This window comes from Protopterus annectens, chromosome 11.part0, assembly GCF_019279795.1.
Source record: "Protopterus annectens isolate FY-2018-M chromosome 11.part0, PAN1.0, whole genome shotgun sequence".
In the NCBI taxonomy this organism is placed as follows: Eukaryota; Metazoa; Chordata; order Ceratodontiformes; family Protopteridae; genus Protopterus; species Protopterus annectens.
The window spans coordinates 564022746-564039796 of record NC_056745.1 but is presented as its reverse complement, the minus strand read 5'-3'; the positions used below and the strand labels follow the sequence as shown (position 1 = coordinate 564039796).

Here is a 17051-nt window from a genome sequence, read left to right as displayed (position 1 = left end):
GAATGCATGGCTAGGCTTAAAAAGGCCCTTGTAGTCATTAGCCTAGTAATCACCTATGAACCTATTTTGCATATTTATTTGTGCTGAATAACATGATGTTCACAATACAACTATTTACATTGTTTTTTATGTTATATTGTGTAACTTTGGATATGGTGAATATTTCTGCAGAAAATGTGCATATCTTAAATACTAAGTTATTTAAATGGGTATTTAGAACTTAATGATGCTGCTGGTAGAGTGGAAATAAAACATCTGCTATAGCATGCTGATAAATAGACACACACACCCACACACAAGTTATACTAACTTTAGACCTGTCTGTCAGTGCAAATATATTACACAGACACACACACACATGCATGCACTTTTTCACTTGTAATAATTTAACAGCCTAATAATGCATTTCTGCATGAAATTATCTAATCAATGTGCATCTTTTTTTCTCCAGATTTTGTGCCATCTCTTAATGTTCTACTGCGGAGTCCCATCTTCATTTTGTATTTAATCATCAGTGTTATATCCTTCAATGGCTTTATCGGAATGATTACATTTAAGCCAAAATACATAGAACAGCAGTTTGGCCAGTCTGCATCAAAGGCAAACTTACTCATTGGTATGTACTATATAAACTGTTTCATCCATTTCCATTTCAGATATGCGTACACCTATTAGGAGCAGATTAGTGCTGCAAAGTATGGGATCCGTAAATAACTTACAAGATTAAATGCAGTGTGAAAAAGTGGAGAAGCTAGTTATACTACTATGTCTGCTCAGTAGGTGAACTGAGTAAATAAACTATAGTTGCATGTATTTTTGTAAATTGTACTGAAAACCATGGCGCCTGATTACAAAAACCAAAAGAAACTTTTACTACTCTTCTCTTTAAAATTATTTGGTGATGCTATGCAATACAAGGTGTTAGAGGTTGTACAAGCAAGAAACCTTTCTTTCACATACTGAAAAAAAATGCAAGCAAGCCCCATTGGCATAGCCCTTACTATGACTCAGATGAGTTGCGTTTAATTAAGGTATGCAACACTTGTTGGAGCTGGCGTGGGACAGGCCAGGAGTAATGCAGACTGTACCTTAAGTCTCCTCTGGTGTGCGGGAGTGGGTGTGGGTATGCATGCTCAGTTTTTATGTTCCATGGTACAGTCCCCACTGAGGCCCCATCAGAAGTACTGATTCAGGGGAGCAGGGCTACCCTGAAAGGTAGTAATTCCCAAAAATGGCAAGCAACCAGGTACCAAAGCAAAAAGACCAGTAATCCACACTAGCAGTTCTGTCAGGCGAACCAATAAAGCCACGGATAAAATCTTCAGTGAACACTCGTTTATTTAGCAGATTCCAACAGTTGCAGAACCACCAGCACTAACACAAAACACATAAATGTCTTAAAGTCTCTGTTTTAGTTTGATACACTTCATCAGATGTGGGCCATCCAGTGTCACTAACAGTAGAACCAATGAACTTTGTCAACCAAAAAGCTCCAAAAGGTACTCTTCACTTAATTACTATTTTAACAATATCAGTCCTATTTCCAGTGTTGCATATGTAGTGTACTCATCTTATCTAAGTAACTACCTATTGCAGAACACCAAGACTTTATTGTATTAAAAAGAGTTCTAGCAGGGTTGAATGGGAAATTACAACTTTTGAGTTATACCAGCTTCTTCCAGTTTAGCTACGTATGCTGATGTGTTTCATACTCCATTCTTTTTTACACCCTTTCCTTCTTTAACCTTCTACTACCTTCACCTACTTTGACCCATAACACTAAATGATATGTAAAGCATACCTTGGTTTCGGCTTCTTGTACTTCTAACTAATTGTAAGATGACAAGCAACAATCTATTTCTATTTTCAGTGTACCCCTTTTACATTTAGAAGTTCTATTTTTTCTTAATACTGTTTTTGTATACTGCATCATGTCTTCACACAGTTTCAAATCTTTTGTTAGTTTTACATCCATCTTTCTTAAACTGCAGTTCACATGCTTTACTACCACTATGCTCATGTTATCTATCATTTTTTCAAGCATCTCCTCACTTTCCTGAATCCTTGTATTTGCATATCTGCTACAAGTCTCACAATTTTTCTTCTTATTTTTAAATCATTCACTGCCATTCTCCCTGGTGGACATGTAGTGATGTCCAATATCTGTATATCTTCTTTCAAAATGATCACATTCCTATAATTCCAAATTATTTTTGCCCAATAAACACTGCAACTGCTCTTTCTTCTTTGATATCAACATCTAATGTCCAGTAAACATGTTACACCAGCATACTCATAAGTTGCAAGTCTCCTCACTTGATTAATTATACTTTTAACATTTAAATTACTTGCTATGATGTTTTACTTTCCCCTTTTTTTTGCAGTTTTTTTTTTTTTTTTTTTGCTCACTGCTTCAGCTTTCTTTTCCTAACCATGTTTCCTGTTGTATTCTCCCTTTTTCTCCCTATCCCCAATTAAGACAATGCCATCATTACTTAGTCTCATATATATTAATAGTTTCTATACTGTATTCAGGTCCATCCTTTTCTGCTGATCACAAGTTTTTATTATAGCTTCATCATCATCATCATCTTCTACCTCCTCATATTCCCTAATACCAGATTTTCACCTAATCCCTTTCCCTTCAGCATTGCTTTCTTCCTGATTTCATCTTGTAATACATTTCCTTGCTCAGCAATTTGTGGTCTGTCAAACTGGAAGTGGCCTTCTTTTTGACATTTCTTGCAATATGCTTTATAATCCTTTACATAATGCCTCCTCTCCCCATGCTAGGTGTAACATATGTTGTTACAGCTTTGTATTAAATAAGTATCAAACCCACAATAGAAGCAGGTGTTTGGGTGCCCCCTAAGTAACATGACCACTTTTTCCATTTACAACAACCATACTAGGTACATAAATGAACTTTTTATTATGTACTTTCCAATTCGCCCCTACCTGTCACACACCATCCCACATCATTCTTTCATCGTGCATTTTTTATTTCACAATCAGATTCCCAATTAGAAGGAAAAGAAAATTCAATTCAGTCTCATCAATGACCATTGCTCTAAACTGTAGAGTGAATCTTTTTTTTTTTCAAGTTCAGTCCCTTCATTTTATAATTCCTTTCTGAATTATAGTTTTTTACATGAAAGTAGAAAACTTCTAATTCAAAAAGTCAGATGTTATTTCACATAATGGCTTTTTGCTAAATTGGATTAGAGTTCTCAGATCTTTGATGCCAGCTGTTTGTTCATCCATTTTCACTATCCACATCACTGGGTGTCTTTTCATAATCTCCCTCTCTCCTTCCGTCTCTACTGTGACAGTTGGTTGTTGGTGTCCTAGTCAGAAGCCACTACCTGTGCATACAATTTACTTGCATAAAGTGTTTACACATGAACACTTTACATGTATTCATCTTTTGCCATTGCTGTGTTGTCTACTTGCTCATGCAGGTCATGTATTACATCACTTCTAGTCACTCCATTCATGCTATTCAAGGTTGTGACCCACTGTCTTTCGCTCTCCTGATTTTTTTTAACCACATCTTTGATGCTTTGGCTCCTGAAAGCTATCAATCTTTAGGTTAGGGTAATGCAGAATCAAGTCAGCATTATCTATCTACCATCCATAGCCTCTGTTATCATTACTTTTGGGCTGTGCAAAACATTAAGACAATCCTTTACTTTTATGCTGCCAACCTCTACCTCCTTTATCCTCACCTCTTCCCTTTATGTAGCCTCTCTATGACCTAGATAGAGAAAGAAAATCCCAAAAAAAGTAGGAGCTTCATTCATAATAACATCAGTATTATTCTGTATATGACATCATTAAATGAATGCTCTAAAAAGTTTAAAAATGGGAAACAGAAAAAAATATGGTTCTATATCACATAGTTGAAGTTCCGCAGCTTCGACTACCATATGTAAAAACACATATGTCCGAAGTTACAGAACTTTGACTATGTTTAAAAAAAAATAATAAAAAAAAAAGGGAAAACAAAATAAAAGGTTGTATGCAGGAACAAGCACCCCTGCACCCCCCCCCCCCACACCCCCAGCTCTATAAATATACCAACTCAGAGTAAAGGGAAAATTTCCTTTACTCCACTGCAGCATGACCTCCAAGTTGGTATATTTAAAGAGCGTGGGGGGGGTGTCACAGCATGCAGGCAGGCTTGCCCCCCCCTGCTTACAGCCCTCAGGTACGTTCTTTTTGTTATTTTTTTTTTTTACAGTCAAAGTATGACAACTTTGAACTTATGGTTTCGACCATATCATGTCTGAAGTTGTCATACTTCAACTACGTGATATAGATCCAAAAAATATTGCATTACAGCAATACTTTACTTCTTACTTTGTAAACATTTGTCATATTTTCATTTAATCCAATCTCCACTCTGACAATCACATTTTCATTCTCCCCATGATTAACTGTGTACCCCATATTTTATTGTACAATATTTCCTCACGCCTACTACGGCATATAACTCGCACAATACTGAATAATATCTTAGCTATAACAAACATTTGCCTTATAATTTTTCACATATGTTCCATAAGTAATCCTATCCAAGTTTACATTCTTACAACAATCATTTTTATATTTTCTTTGAACAGCAATTATCTCTCATAGTATTACCTCCCAACAAGACATGTTCTATAGTCTCTTCAAAATTACATGTTTTATACAAACTTTCATCTTTTTATTTATATGTCATCTGAGCTTTCACTGGCAATTTTCTTAATACTAATCTCCTTAAAAATATTTTATATGACTTTTCTAAATATTTGCTGACTTTCTTGTTTCCAGTCTAATATAGTTCCGTGGTTTAATCAAATATCATTATATCATATTTCTATCTTTAGTAGAACAAAGAAACACAAGTGTGAAAAACGAGTAAGAACAAAGTTCTTTTTCAATTCAGATTCTTATTCAGTCCAAATAATGATATCCCATGAAATTTAAACAGACTGATTTATTCACAAATAACGTAGATACAGGAATAAGCGCTTTCACTAAATTAGCTTCATCAGATTCTACAACTCTCTCCATAGATCAATGTTATATATAGTATGACTTAATTACTTGATACATTAATTAAAATCAGTTGCCAGTATTTAATTAAACAATCAGTATACCACAAATACTGGGCTTATAAATGCAAACATTAGTTTTAAGGCTGTGAAATACATAGAGAACTACAATACAAAAAAATAATAAAAAATCACTATGACAAGTATAATACATTTCATACATTATGAATGGAAAAACATTTAATATAAAAAACTTTTAATTTAAAAAACTTTTGATATAAATAGATAAAATATATATATATTGTATATTGTATGTATATATATATGTGAACATATTTGTGTGTGTAGACATATTTATATTTAACACTTAAAAAGAAATAGGTTATGTCTATGAATTGCATGTCACAGAAATACTAAATTTGGAATATAAATGTACAAAATTATCACATGTGTTGTGTGTGAAATAATGTTTGATATGTATGTAAAAAGAATTAATCAAATACCATCCAGTTAAACAGTTTATCAAAGTACTTGAAACTGAGAAATGAATTATGTATAAAAATATGTGTATATGTATATATGGAATATATCTAATATAAAAGTGTTGGATAAATGAATACATTTAATGAATAATGAATAAATATTTATATATTATGTACATATAATAAAAATGTAAATACTAGTGTAGATATAAATATGTATATGTGTAAATAAATATAAATACTTAAAAATGTATGTAAATCTAAAATGTGTGAATGAATCTAAAATATATGTATGAAAATGTGTAAATGTGAGCTAATGGAGTATATATATAAATATCTTGTAATAAATATATCTGATGAATGTAGTGGATGTAATAATATATCAGGATAAAGAATGCATATGTATGACTTATAAATAATATATCTGAAAAATGTATTGTAATAAATAAGTGAGAATAAATGTGCATTCACGTATGAATGGAGATATGAGGAATATGTATATGTATTGTATTGTATATACAGGGAAAAAGATGTGTATAAAAAGATGTGTTTAAAAAGGGGGAGGATTTATTTGATATGCCTACGTTGTCTAAGGTGAAGTTTGATTGAGGCTCTTTCATTTAAATCAGAGCCTTTGTCGGCTCTAAGTAAAATGATCCAACCACTTTCCCAACCTTCTGTATAACATCTTATATTACCTCCCCTTTTATTTGGTAAAATCACTTCTAATGCCTTAAACATAAATTTATGGGAGTCACCTGCCCGTGAAATGTGCTTTGCTAAGGCATTGTTTAAATTCCTCTTTCTAATATTATAATGTTCCCTCATTCTATCACGTAGGCAACGATTAGTTTTGCCTACATAGAATGAGGAGCAGGTTGTACATACCGCCAAGTATACAACATTGCATGTCATACAATTTGCGTCTGCTGTAAAATAAAATTCTTTATGTAGGTCTGGATGCATAAAAGTAGAATTAATATCAATCAGTGAACAGAAATTACAATGTCCACATGGTTTAGTAGAACCTTCTAATCTAATATCTTTGTTAGGTGTATTATAACATAACAATCTTTTAAGGTTCATTTTATTTTTATATATAAATTACTGTTTCTCCCCCACTATTTTCTTAAGATCATTGTCAGTTTGTAAAATGTCCCAATGTTTATTAACAATATATCTGATCTCAATGTTGTCTCTAGTAAAATAGGTAGAAAACTTTACATTGGGTGAAGTGATATTCTTGTTTGCTGCATTGTTTATAGTGGCCGGACCAAAATAAGGGGCACCCTTTGTTGCACGTAGGGAAGATGTTATTGCCAAATGTTGATTTTTCTCACCTATATTATACCCTCTTGCTAACAATTTCTCTTTCAAATCATTCAAATCTCTTTCAAGACCTATTTCATCTGGGTCCAATCTAGACATTCGCAGTGCTTGTCCCTTCATTATATTTTTAAAAACATATGTTGGGTGCATACTAGTCCTAAATAATAACATGTTCCGATAACAGGGTTTTCTAAAAATCCCAGTATTTATAACTCCACATGGTAATTTCTCAACATAGAGGTCCAAAAACTCAATTTTCCTATCAGACCAATGTACTGTAAACTTCAGACATGCAGTTAAATCATTTATAATTTTAGTGAAATTTTCTAGTTCAGTCACAGTACCATTCCACATGATGAATAAATCATCTATGAAACGTCTATAAAATCTAACATTTGATTTGAATAGTGCTTCCTGAAATAATATTGTCTCCTCCCAGTAGGCTAGAAACATGTTGGCGGAGCTATTGGCACATGGAGTGCCCATAGCTACGCCATCACGTTGTCGATAAATGTCATAATTGAATATGAAAACATTATTTTCCAAAACCAATTCTAAGAAGTGTATTATGAGATCAGTTTAAAATGCCAGAGTAGCTACTATGTTCTTTGAGGTAAGAAGTCACATAATTCAGTCTTAGTTCATTAGGAATTACTGTAAACAGTGACTGCACATCTAGTGTTACTAAAATTAGATCATCAATTGAATCATGCCCATTCAAATTATCATATAAGTCTGTTAGGAACTGTTTAGAATCACGTAATACAGAAGAATTGTTGTCTAATATACATCTTAAAAGTTTTTCAATGAATACTGAAATATGTTCTGTCACCCACACTTGGCGGTATGTACAACCTGCTCCTCATTCTATGTAGGCAAAACTAATCGTTGCCTACGTGATAGAATGAGGGAACATTGTTATAATATTAGAAAGAGGAATTTAAACAATGCCTTAGCAAAGCATATTTCACAGGCAGGTGACTCCCATAAATTTATGTTTAAGGCATTAGAAGTGATTTTACCGAATAAAAGGGGAGGTAATATAAGATGTTATACAGAAGGTCGGGAAAGTGGTTGGATCATTTTACTTATAGCCGAAAAAGGCTCTGGTTTAAATGAAAGAGCCTCAATCAAACCTCACCTTAGACAACGTAGGCATATCAAATAAATCCTCCCCCTTTTTATACACATCTTTTTATACACATCTTTTTCCCTGTATATACAATACAATACATATACATATTCCTCATATCTCCATTCATATGTGAATGCACATTTATTCTCACTTATTTATTACAATACATTTTTCAGATATATTATTTATAAGTCATACATATGCATTCTTTATCCTGATATATTATTACATCCACTACATTCATCAGATATATTTATTACAAGATATTTATATATATATACTCCATTAGCTCACATTTACACATTTTCATACATATATTTTAGATTCATTCACACATTTTAGATTTACATACATTTTTAAGTATTTATATTTATTTACACATATACATATTTATATCTACACTAGTATTTACATTTTTATTATATGTACATAATATATAAATATTTATTCATTATTCATTAAATGTATTCATTTATCCAACACTTTTATATTAGATATATTCCATATATACATATACACATATTTTTATACATAATTCATTTCTCAGTTTCAAGTACTTTGATAGACTGTTTAACTGGATGGTATTTGATTAATTCTTTGTACATACATATCAAACATTATTTCATACACAACACGTGATAATTTTGTACATTTATATTCCAAATTTAGTATTTCTGTGACATACAATTCATAGACATAACCTATTTCTTTTTAAGTGTTAAATATAAATATGTCTACACACACAAATATGTTCACATATATATATACATACAATATACAATATATATATATATATATATATATATATATATATATATATATATATATATTATCTATTTATATCAAAAGTTTTTTATATTAAACATTTTTTATATTAAATGTTTTTCCATTCATAATGTATGAAATGTATTATACTTGTCATAGTGATTTTTTATTATTTTTTTGTATTGTAGTTCTCTATGTATTTCACAGCCTTAAAACTAATGTTTGCATTTATAAGCCCAGTATTTGTGGTATACTGATTGTTTAATTAAATACTGGCAACTGATTTTAATTAATGTATCAAGTAATTAAGTCATACTATATATAACATTGATCTATGGAGAGAGTTGTAGGATCTGATGAAGCTAAGTTAGTGAAAGCGCTTATCCCTGTATCTACGTTATTTGTGAATAAATCAGTCTGTTTAAATTAAATGGGATATCGTTATTTGGACTGAATAAGAATCTGAATTGAAAAAGAACTTTGTTCTTACTCGTTTTTTTGCACTTGTGCTTCTTTGTTCTACTATATATTTTATTCTAATTGTCACAAGTGCGTCAATTCGTGATTCCACTACGTTTTTTAGTTTAAATATTTCTATCTTTGCTGCCCTTCTCTTATATCTGTACTCCCACTGTTAACTATGTCACTGTACCACCTAATTTCTTTTACTTGAATTTACATCCATCCAAAAATAGTTTCACTTTCCTCATATAACTTTACTTATTAAATTATTTTCTCCTGTAATTATCATCTCTAATACCCAGAATAAATGAAGTGGGGCTAAATATACAACCAGATTGATAAGACCTAGTCTGTCTTCTTCACTTTTACAGATTTAATAGGATTCAGCCTGAATTCTCACACACCTGTCCAAAATGAATTCTAACAATTCCTTCTCCAATTTAACAATTGAACTTAAGACTCCCACCTACATATTTAGATGGATAGATAGATATAAATATATAGAGATATATATATAGATATAGACGTCTCCTAATTTTCCTAATATACACTTAAGGATTAAATATACCTTCTTGGCAAATGAAATATGAAAAACACTCCACACACCTATAATTGCCATCGCTATCCTATTATATCATCATCTCATTCCTATAATACATTAACACCTGATTCAGAAAATACATATTATTCCTGTTTTGATTATGATACAAAACATTCACTTTTAGCTGTAGTAATAATAATTACATATTTACTAATTCTTTTTTCTACTTTAACATACATTGCTTTTATTCAAATGTTATTCTTAGCCATAAAAAACAAAAATATCTGCATACATCATAAATACAGGTATTTCTACATCTTTATTTCTTTTGTGTTTTGCTAAATATATATTTTCTTTACATTTACTAATCACCACAATAATTGTTAATGCAAATAGAATACCAGTTAGTAGACAGCCTTGATATGTCTGTGTAGCTTACATTAACCAAACATTTATCTTCATTTCATTCAATGTATTATAAATAGAAATCAACAGTTATTTTGTTTTACCCTCCAGTCCATATTCTCTAACAATATCGCACATTTTTTCATGTTAAGTACTGAGATACCTTTTTCACTACTAATTTATATTCCCATTTATATTCAACATTTCCTATTTTAATAGATTCAGTAACTTATTTTATAATAAACATATCTTTGACATGTTTCATATGTACTCCTTAAATCCGAATAAAATATTTCCTTTCTTCTGAATTATTTTCATTAACAATTTTAATCAGTTCAAAGTCTCTAGTTTTGAATTTAAGATATCTCCCCTTTATTCTATATAAATTTTACTCTTCTGTCACACTATTTCCTTAGCTTGTACACCATATTCTAACTATTCATTAATTAAGTCAACTAAAGTTATTTTATGTTACATGTACATATCCCTATAAAGTCTATATCCTATATATCAGGTCCTTGGGTATTATCTTTATTCATTTCTCGTATTTCTTTATTTATTTTGTCCACAGTTAAATTCCTTTTGAAATTCTAATTAGCTTGATCACTGACTTAGGAACTACCAAATTATTTAGCCAGAATGCTTCCTATACACTTTCTATATGCATCCCACTACCACTCTCTTCATACTCTACTTATCCTTAGACATGTATTTCCTTCAACTGCTTTTACCTTTTCTCTAAAACAGTATGACTGCTTCTCCCCTTCATTTCAAAATAAACGTTTGCTTATGAACCCTATCCTTTACTCTCCAGACTATCATATATTACACTCTATATTCCATTAATTTCTCTTTCACTTTTATGTAATGTTTTGTCATAGTCTTCATACATTTTTGTACTCCATTTTTTTCTCCATAATCATAATCGTTTCTCTATTTTACTTTTTTGTATCTATCTTTATACATTATCCATCACTGAGTCTCTGTTTTATAAAAAAGGCTTTGTACTATAGTTTTCACACAACTGCCTTCTTGAATTCATCACTTAGTAATACTTCAACTGTTAACCTTTTTAATCCTTTTCCCTCTTTAATATATCCGTAATTATCCCATAGTACTAGCTACATAACATTGTGGTCAGAAAAATAAACACTTTTTTTCTACCTCCCTTTTCATGCATATAATAAATAATTTGTTTCATTTTTTTACTTCTACTGTTCTGTATGTATGTATATATTCTAACTGTACTTTATAAGTAGCTTTCCATACTTTATCACTTGTTTACAAGTTTTTACATCCTTGTTATCTTATCTGCCTTTACTCTCATGTTATAATCAAAATCTCCTAACTTTTTTTTCTATATTAGTATGTCCTTAAAACTACTGTTCTTTTATCTAAAGTTATGCAAAATGCATCTTTTAGGTATATCTTCATGTTTGTTTTTCTTATTAATTCCTATTCCAAAACATATCTCCTTTTCAAAGCTCCATATTATTTCCACTCCCCATAAACTCTCTGTGATGTCCCACCACTGGACCAGTAATCAAGAAACCTCAGTCCTTACCACTGGTACCAGTGGGGGACATACATTGGGAGGATAACAAGCTTACACACACAGTATTACCAGACGCAGCTCTCTGCATCAAGTACAAATTCCCTTAAGAGTACACAGAGACCACAGTCAGTCTGGGGCTGGTTTATCCCTGTTTCTTCAGATCCCCAATAAGACTCCCCACTGGCACAGCTATATAGTTGAGATCTCAACTGAGTTGCCAAGCCAAGACCTCCAGCACCCTCTCTGTCCAACCAGTGCTTTGTGTCCCTGCCTAAGTAGCTGACACACACACTATTTGAGGTTTGATTTAGACATGCATACACCTGGGAAAGGCTGGCACAGGTCCACTAGCTATGCCCCTCTTTTGCTCAGGCTGTAAGGTAGTTATCACTGCCACTAGCCAGCTCCTTATCACCTACTTCAAGGCCCTTAACAAAGGGTGTCCAAGCATATTGTGTAATGTTACGATCAATACAAATGGTAGTTTGACCAAGGGCAAGGCTATTAGGAGTGGCCCACAGTGTCACTAAATAAATATGCAAGTAGTCTCAGAACTTAAATATCTCTAAACAGATCAACCACAATTAAAGGTTTAAATATATTTAATAATAAATAAAAGAACAATGTATTACTAAACATATAATTACAGTGACATCAGAGTTCAAAATCACAGGAAATATTTAAAATAACATTGCAGGATAGTCTCAAATAAATAAACAAAAACATCTAAATTAAGCTTTAAATTCCTGACTATATTGATGAGAATTACTATACCCTAGAATATTACTTTCTATAGAACAAGGCAGATGTGTGGTGAATGGATCTTGTCAGGTCCAAGACAGAATACAGAATGCTGTCTCTCACTAAGAGACTTCCCAAAATAATATTGCAAATATTATTGCTGGGATAGCTTGCAGAGTGACATAATTTCTTGCATCTGACTCCTAGTTCCCAGGTTCAAAACAACCACTGATGGCAGCTGGTAGCATTTCCATCTACCTGTGAAAATACATAGATCTCAAATCTTTTGCAGATGGTGGACGTCATAAAACAATTTACATTCCTCTATATTTAAAGACAATACAGAAATCTTCTCAGCACAGACAATGTGTCTTCTTTTTGCCATAAAGTAATTCAATTTCAGCTATTTTTCTAAAATTTACTAGACTGAAGTTAACCTCCTGTGTTCCAGTTTCCACTGTTAAAGTATATACATTTAAACATTTACAATAGTGCATGTACATTTTTGTTCTTTTCCAGGAGGTCATGCTGTGGTTACATTTCAAGCACTTTGCAAAAACCTTTTTCAACACACGTCTGTACAAACAAGTTTGATATACACATAACATACAGTTCTAATACAGTTGTACCAATCATCTTGTATGAATTATGTTGATATCCACAAATGACATATAATTATTTATAAATCTCCAGATAGCTGGGCTGGCAGTATCCCCTTTCGTGACACTATCCACTTACAATGTTTGCTTAGCATTTCAGCATATTGCAGCTTACAAACATATTATATAAGCATTTTGCTTTAAACACCACTGTACCACCATAAATAATCATTTTACATCTGTTTTAATACAGTTAAAATTTAATGCCACAACAGAAATATTTGCCTTTTTTGCATTTTGTTTTCTGATACAAAAAGATATTCCTTCTTCTTAAACTATTTAAATGACCACTTATGCCTTTACCTTCATCAGTTTCATGTAAACTTTTTTCTAATTTTAATATTTCATATTTATGTGCTTGCACATTATATTGTATCTCTTCCCAATGTTCCTTTCAATCATTCCATTTTGCTTTCCACTGACTTGATGTGTTATTTCATTTTCTATTTCCATACAAAATAATCCATATTCTCTCTATTATTTTCTGCATAAAATTAAAAATACTTATTTTCTGAATCATTCAGTTGTTCACAGTTACCCCAGTAATGCTCCCATTTCAGCATTTTCTTCAATAGCCATCATGGTCTTCTACCAAATTACGTGTTTTACCATATTATGAACATCAAAGTCAAAGTAAACTTCATTGTCATACAGATCAATACAGAGGAAAAAGTGCATGTCACTGCATGAAATTTCGATACTCAAGCTCGTAACATAAGAATTATAGTTTACAGAAGGAAGATTAATAATAATTTAAAAATATTGAAAATAGAAATCAAAATAAGATACTAAAAATAAATACAATAAAAAATAGATAAAAATTTCAAAGTTTTTATAGCAGAAACAAAAACAATACAACAATAACATGAACAGACTTAATAGAAATATAAGGATATATAACAAACAGTACTATAAAGAAAGAGGCACACATGTAAAAAAAAAAAACTTACCAATATATGCCATAAACTTGGACATGTGATTTGGGATAGTTTTGCTGCATCTCCGAAAAAAAAATCAATAATAATAACAATAAAAAAGAACAGCCTGTTGTCCCTTTTACTATAATGGCATTCAGAAGGTGCTGAGGATGAGCATGAGCATCATTTATATGCAGAGTATCCTCCCATGAACATTTGAAAACATAGCACAATGTCATTTGAGACAAAGTTTAACATGTTTGTTAAAATGAAGTCTCAGGTCAACATTACTTACTTCTGGTATTCTAAACTTTAGTGTTATTTTCTTTTTAAATAGAATATTATTACCCAAAACTGCATAATCCATCCATGGAGGTCAAAAGGATTTAATATAAAACAAAACAGAAAATTTTTCATCTAAAGCCACAGATGCAAATGTTGCATCACTAAAAGCTTCAGTTCCAATATGTATTAATGCCCTCACATCTTTAGCATCAAATCTTACGGGCACAGTAATAGTGTCCCATATCACATACCTCTTTAAAGTTTCTACTGTTTGTATCCTTATTTTAATACAGGTAGATAGCATTCTCAGTTAATGTGTTTTAACCAAAGCACTGTTCTCAGTAGCACCGCATTCATACAGTTACGCTCCCCACTGCTACTCATAGAACTTTTTAACTGCTCTGCACACTGATACTTATTAGTGGTGATTTTGTTTCTTACCATTTTGACATATTAACTGCTCTGCATAAAGTTGCTTATTACTGGTAAATGTGTTGCTTATTACTGGCGATATTATTTCTTATGGGTCAATATTAGAACCATGAAAGCTCAGTTCAGGGAACAGCATTTTATATAGAAAATGCTGTTCAACGAACTGTTATTGTGAGATTGCTGTACATTGGAGATCGGAAAATTTGCCCTTTCCTCACTGTAGTATGATCTCGGAGTTGGTATATATAATTAGCAGGGGGTGTAGGGGGCATCACCCCCCACAAAAGCGAGTTCAACGAATGGCATTTTTTGATGTGAAAGCTGTTTGCTGAACTGACTTTTCATGGTTTTAATATAGACCCATTTCTAACAGTTTCAATATATTAACTGCTTTGTACACTGTTGCTAATTACTAGTGATATATATTGTTTCTTACAGTTTTGACATATTAACTGCTGTGCACACTGTTGCTTATTACTGGTGATATAATTTCATACAGTTTGGACATATTAACTGCTCTGCACATGGTTGCTTATTACTGGTGATTTTGTTTCTTACAGTTTTGACATATTAACTGCTCTGCACACTGTTGCTTATTACTGGTGATTTTGTTTCTTAGGGTTTTGACATATTAACTGCTCTGCACACTGTTGCTTATTACTGGTGATTTTGTTTCTTACAGTTTGGACATATTAACTGCTTTGCACACTGTTGCTTATTACTGTTGATTTTGTTTCTTATAATTTGGACAGTATTAATTGCTCTGCACACTGTTACTTATTACTGGTGATTTTGTTTCTTACCGTTTTGACATATTAACTGCTCTGCACACTGTTGCATTTTACTGGTGATTTTGTTTCTTTTAGTTTTGACATATTAACTGCTGTGCACACTGTTGCTTTTACTTGTGATTTTATTTCTTACAATTTGGACATATTAACTGCTCTGCACGCTGTTGCTTATTACTTGTGATTTTGTTTCTTACAATTTGGACATATTAACTGCTCTGCACTCTGTTGCTTTTTACTGGTGATTTTGTTTCTTACAGTTTTGACATATTAACTGCTCTGCCCAATGTTGCTTATTATTGGTGATTTTGTTTCTTACAATTTGAGCATATTAACTGCTCTGCACACTGTTACTTATTAATGGAGATATTGTTTCTTACAGTTCGGACATATTAACTGCTCTGCACACTTTTGCTTATTACTTGTGATTTTGTTTCTTACAGTTCGGACATTAACTGCTCTGCACACTGTTACTTATTACTGGTGATTTTATTTCTTACAATTTGGACATTATTAATTGTTCCGCACACTGTTGTTTTTTACTTTTTTTACTTGTGATTTTGTTTCTTACAATTAGGACTTATTAATTGCTCTGCACAATGTTGTTTATTACTGGTGATTTTGTTTCTTACAATTTGGACATATTAACTGCTCTGCACGCTGTTGCTTTTTACATGTGATTCTGTATCTTACAGTTTGGACATATTAACTGCTCTGCACACTGTTGCTTATTACTGGTAATTTTGTTTCTTAGAGTTCAGACATATTAACTGCTCTGCACACTGTTGCTTATTACTGGTGATTCTGTTTCTTACAGTTTTGACATATTAACTGCTCTGCACAGTGTTGCTTATTACTGGTGATTTTGTTTCTTACAGTTCGGACATATTAACTGCTCGGCACACTGTTGCTTATTGCTTGTGATATTGTTTCTTACAGTTTTGACATATTAACTGCTCTGCACACGCCTGCTTATTACTGGTGATTTTGTTTCTTACATTTTTGAAAGATTAACTGCTGTGCACACTGTTGCTTATTACTGGTGATTTTGTTTCTTACACTTTTGACATATTAACTGCTCTGCACACTGTTGCTTATTGCTGGTGATTTTGTTTCTTACAGTTTTGACATATTAACTGCTCTGCACACTGTTGCTTTTACTGGTGATTTTGCTTCTTACAGTTCGGACATATTAACAGCTCTGCACACACTTACTTTTTACTGGTGATTTTGTTTCCTACAGTTTTGATATTAACTGGTCTGCACACTGTTCCTTATTACTGGTGATTTTGTTTCTTACAGTTCGGACATATTAACTGCTCTGCACACTGTTGCTTTCTACTGGTGATTTTGTTTCTTACAGTTTGGACATATTAACTGTGGTGCACACTGTTGCTTATTAATGGTGATTTTGTTTCTTGCAGTTCGGACATAACTGTTCTGCACACTGTTGCTTTTTACTGGTGATTTTGTTTCTTACAGTTTGGACATATTAACTGCTCTGCACATTTAC

General features: G+C 32.1%; 1 protein-coding gene across 2 annotated transcripts in view; it reads left to right on the top strand.

Moving 5' to 3' along the window:
* The window catches only part of LOC122815513 (solute carrier organic anion transporter family member 1C1-like), a 4185790-nt gene that overhangs the window by 2641097 nt on the left and 1527642 nt on the right, over positions 1 to 17051 (top strand). For both annotated transcript variants that reach the window (XM_044088066.1, XM_044088065.1), the window contains one exon: positions 452 to 616. In XM_044088066.1, the coding sequence (XP_043944001.1) occupies positions 452 to 616 (165 nt within the window). The remainder of the gene's footprint in view (positions 1 to 451; positions 617 to 17051) is intronic.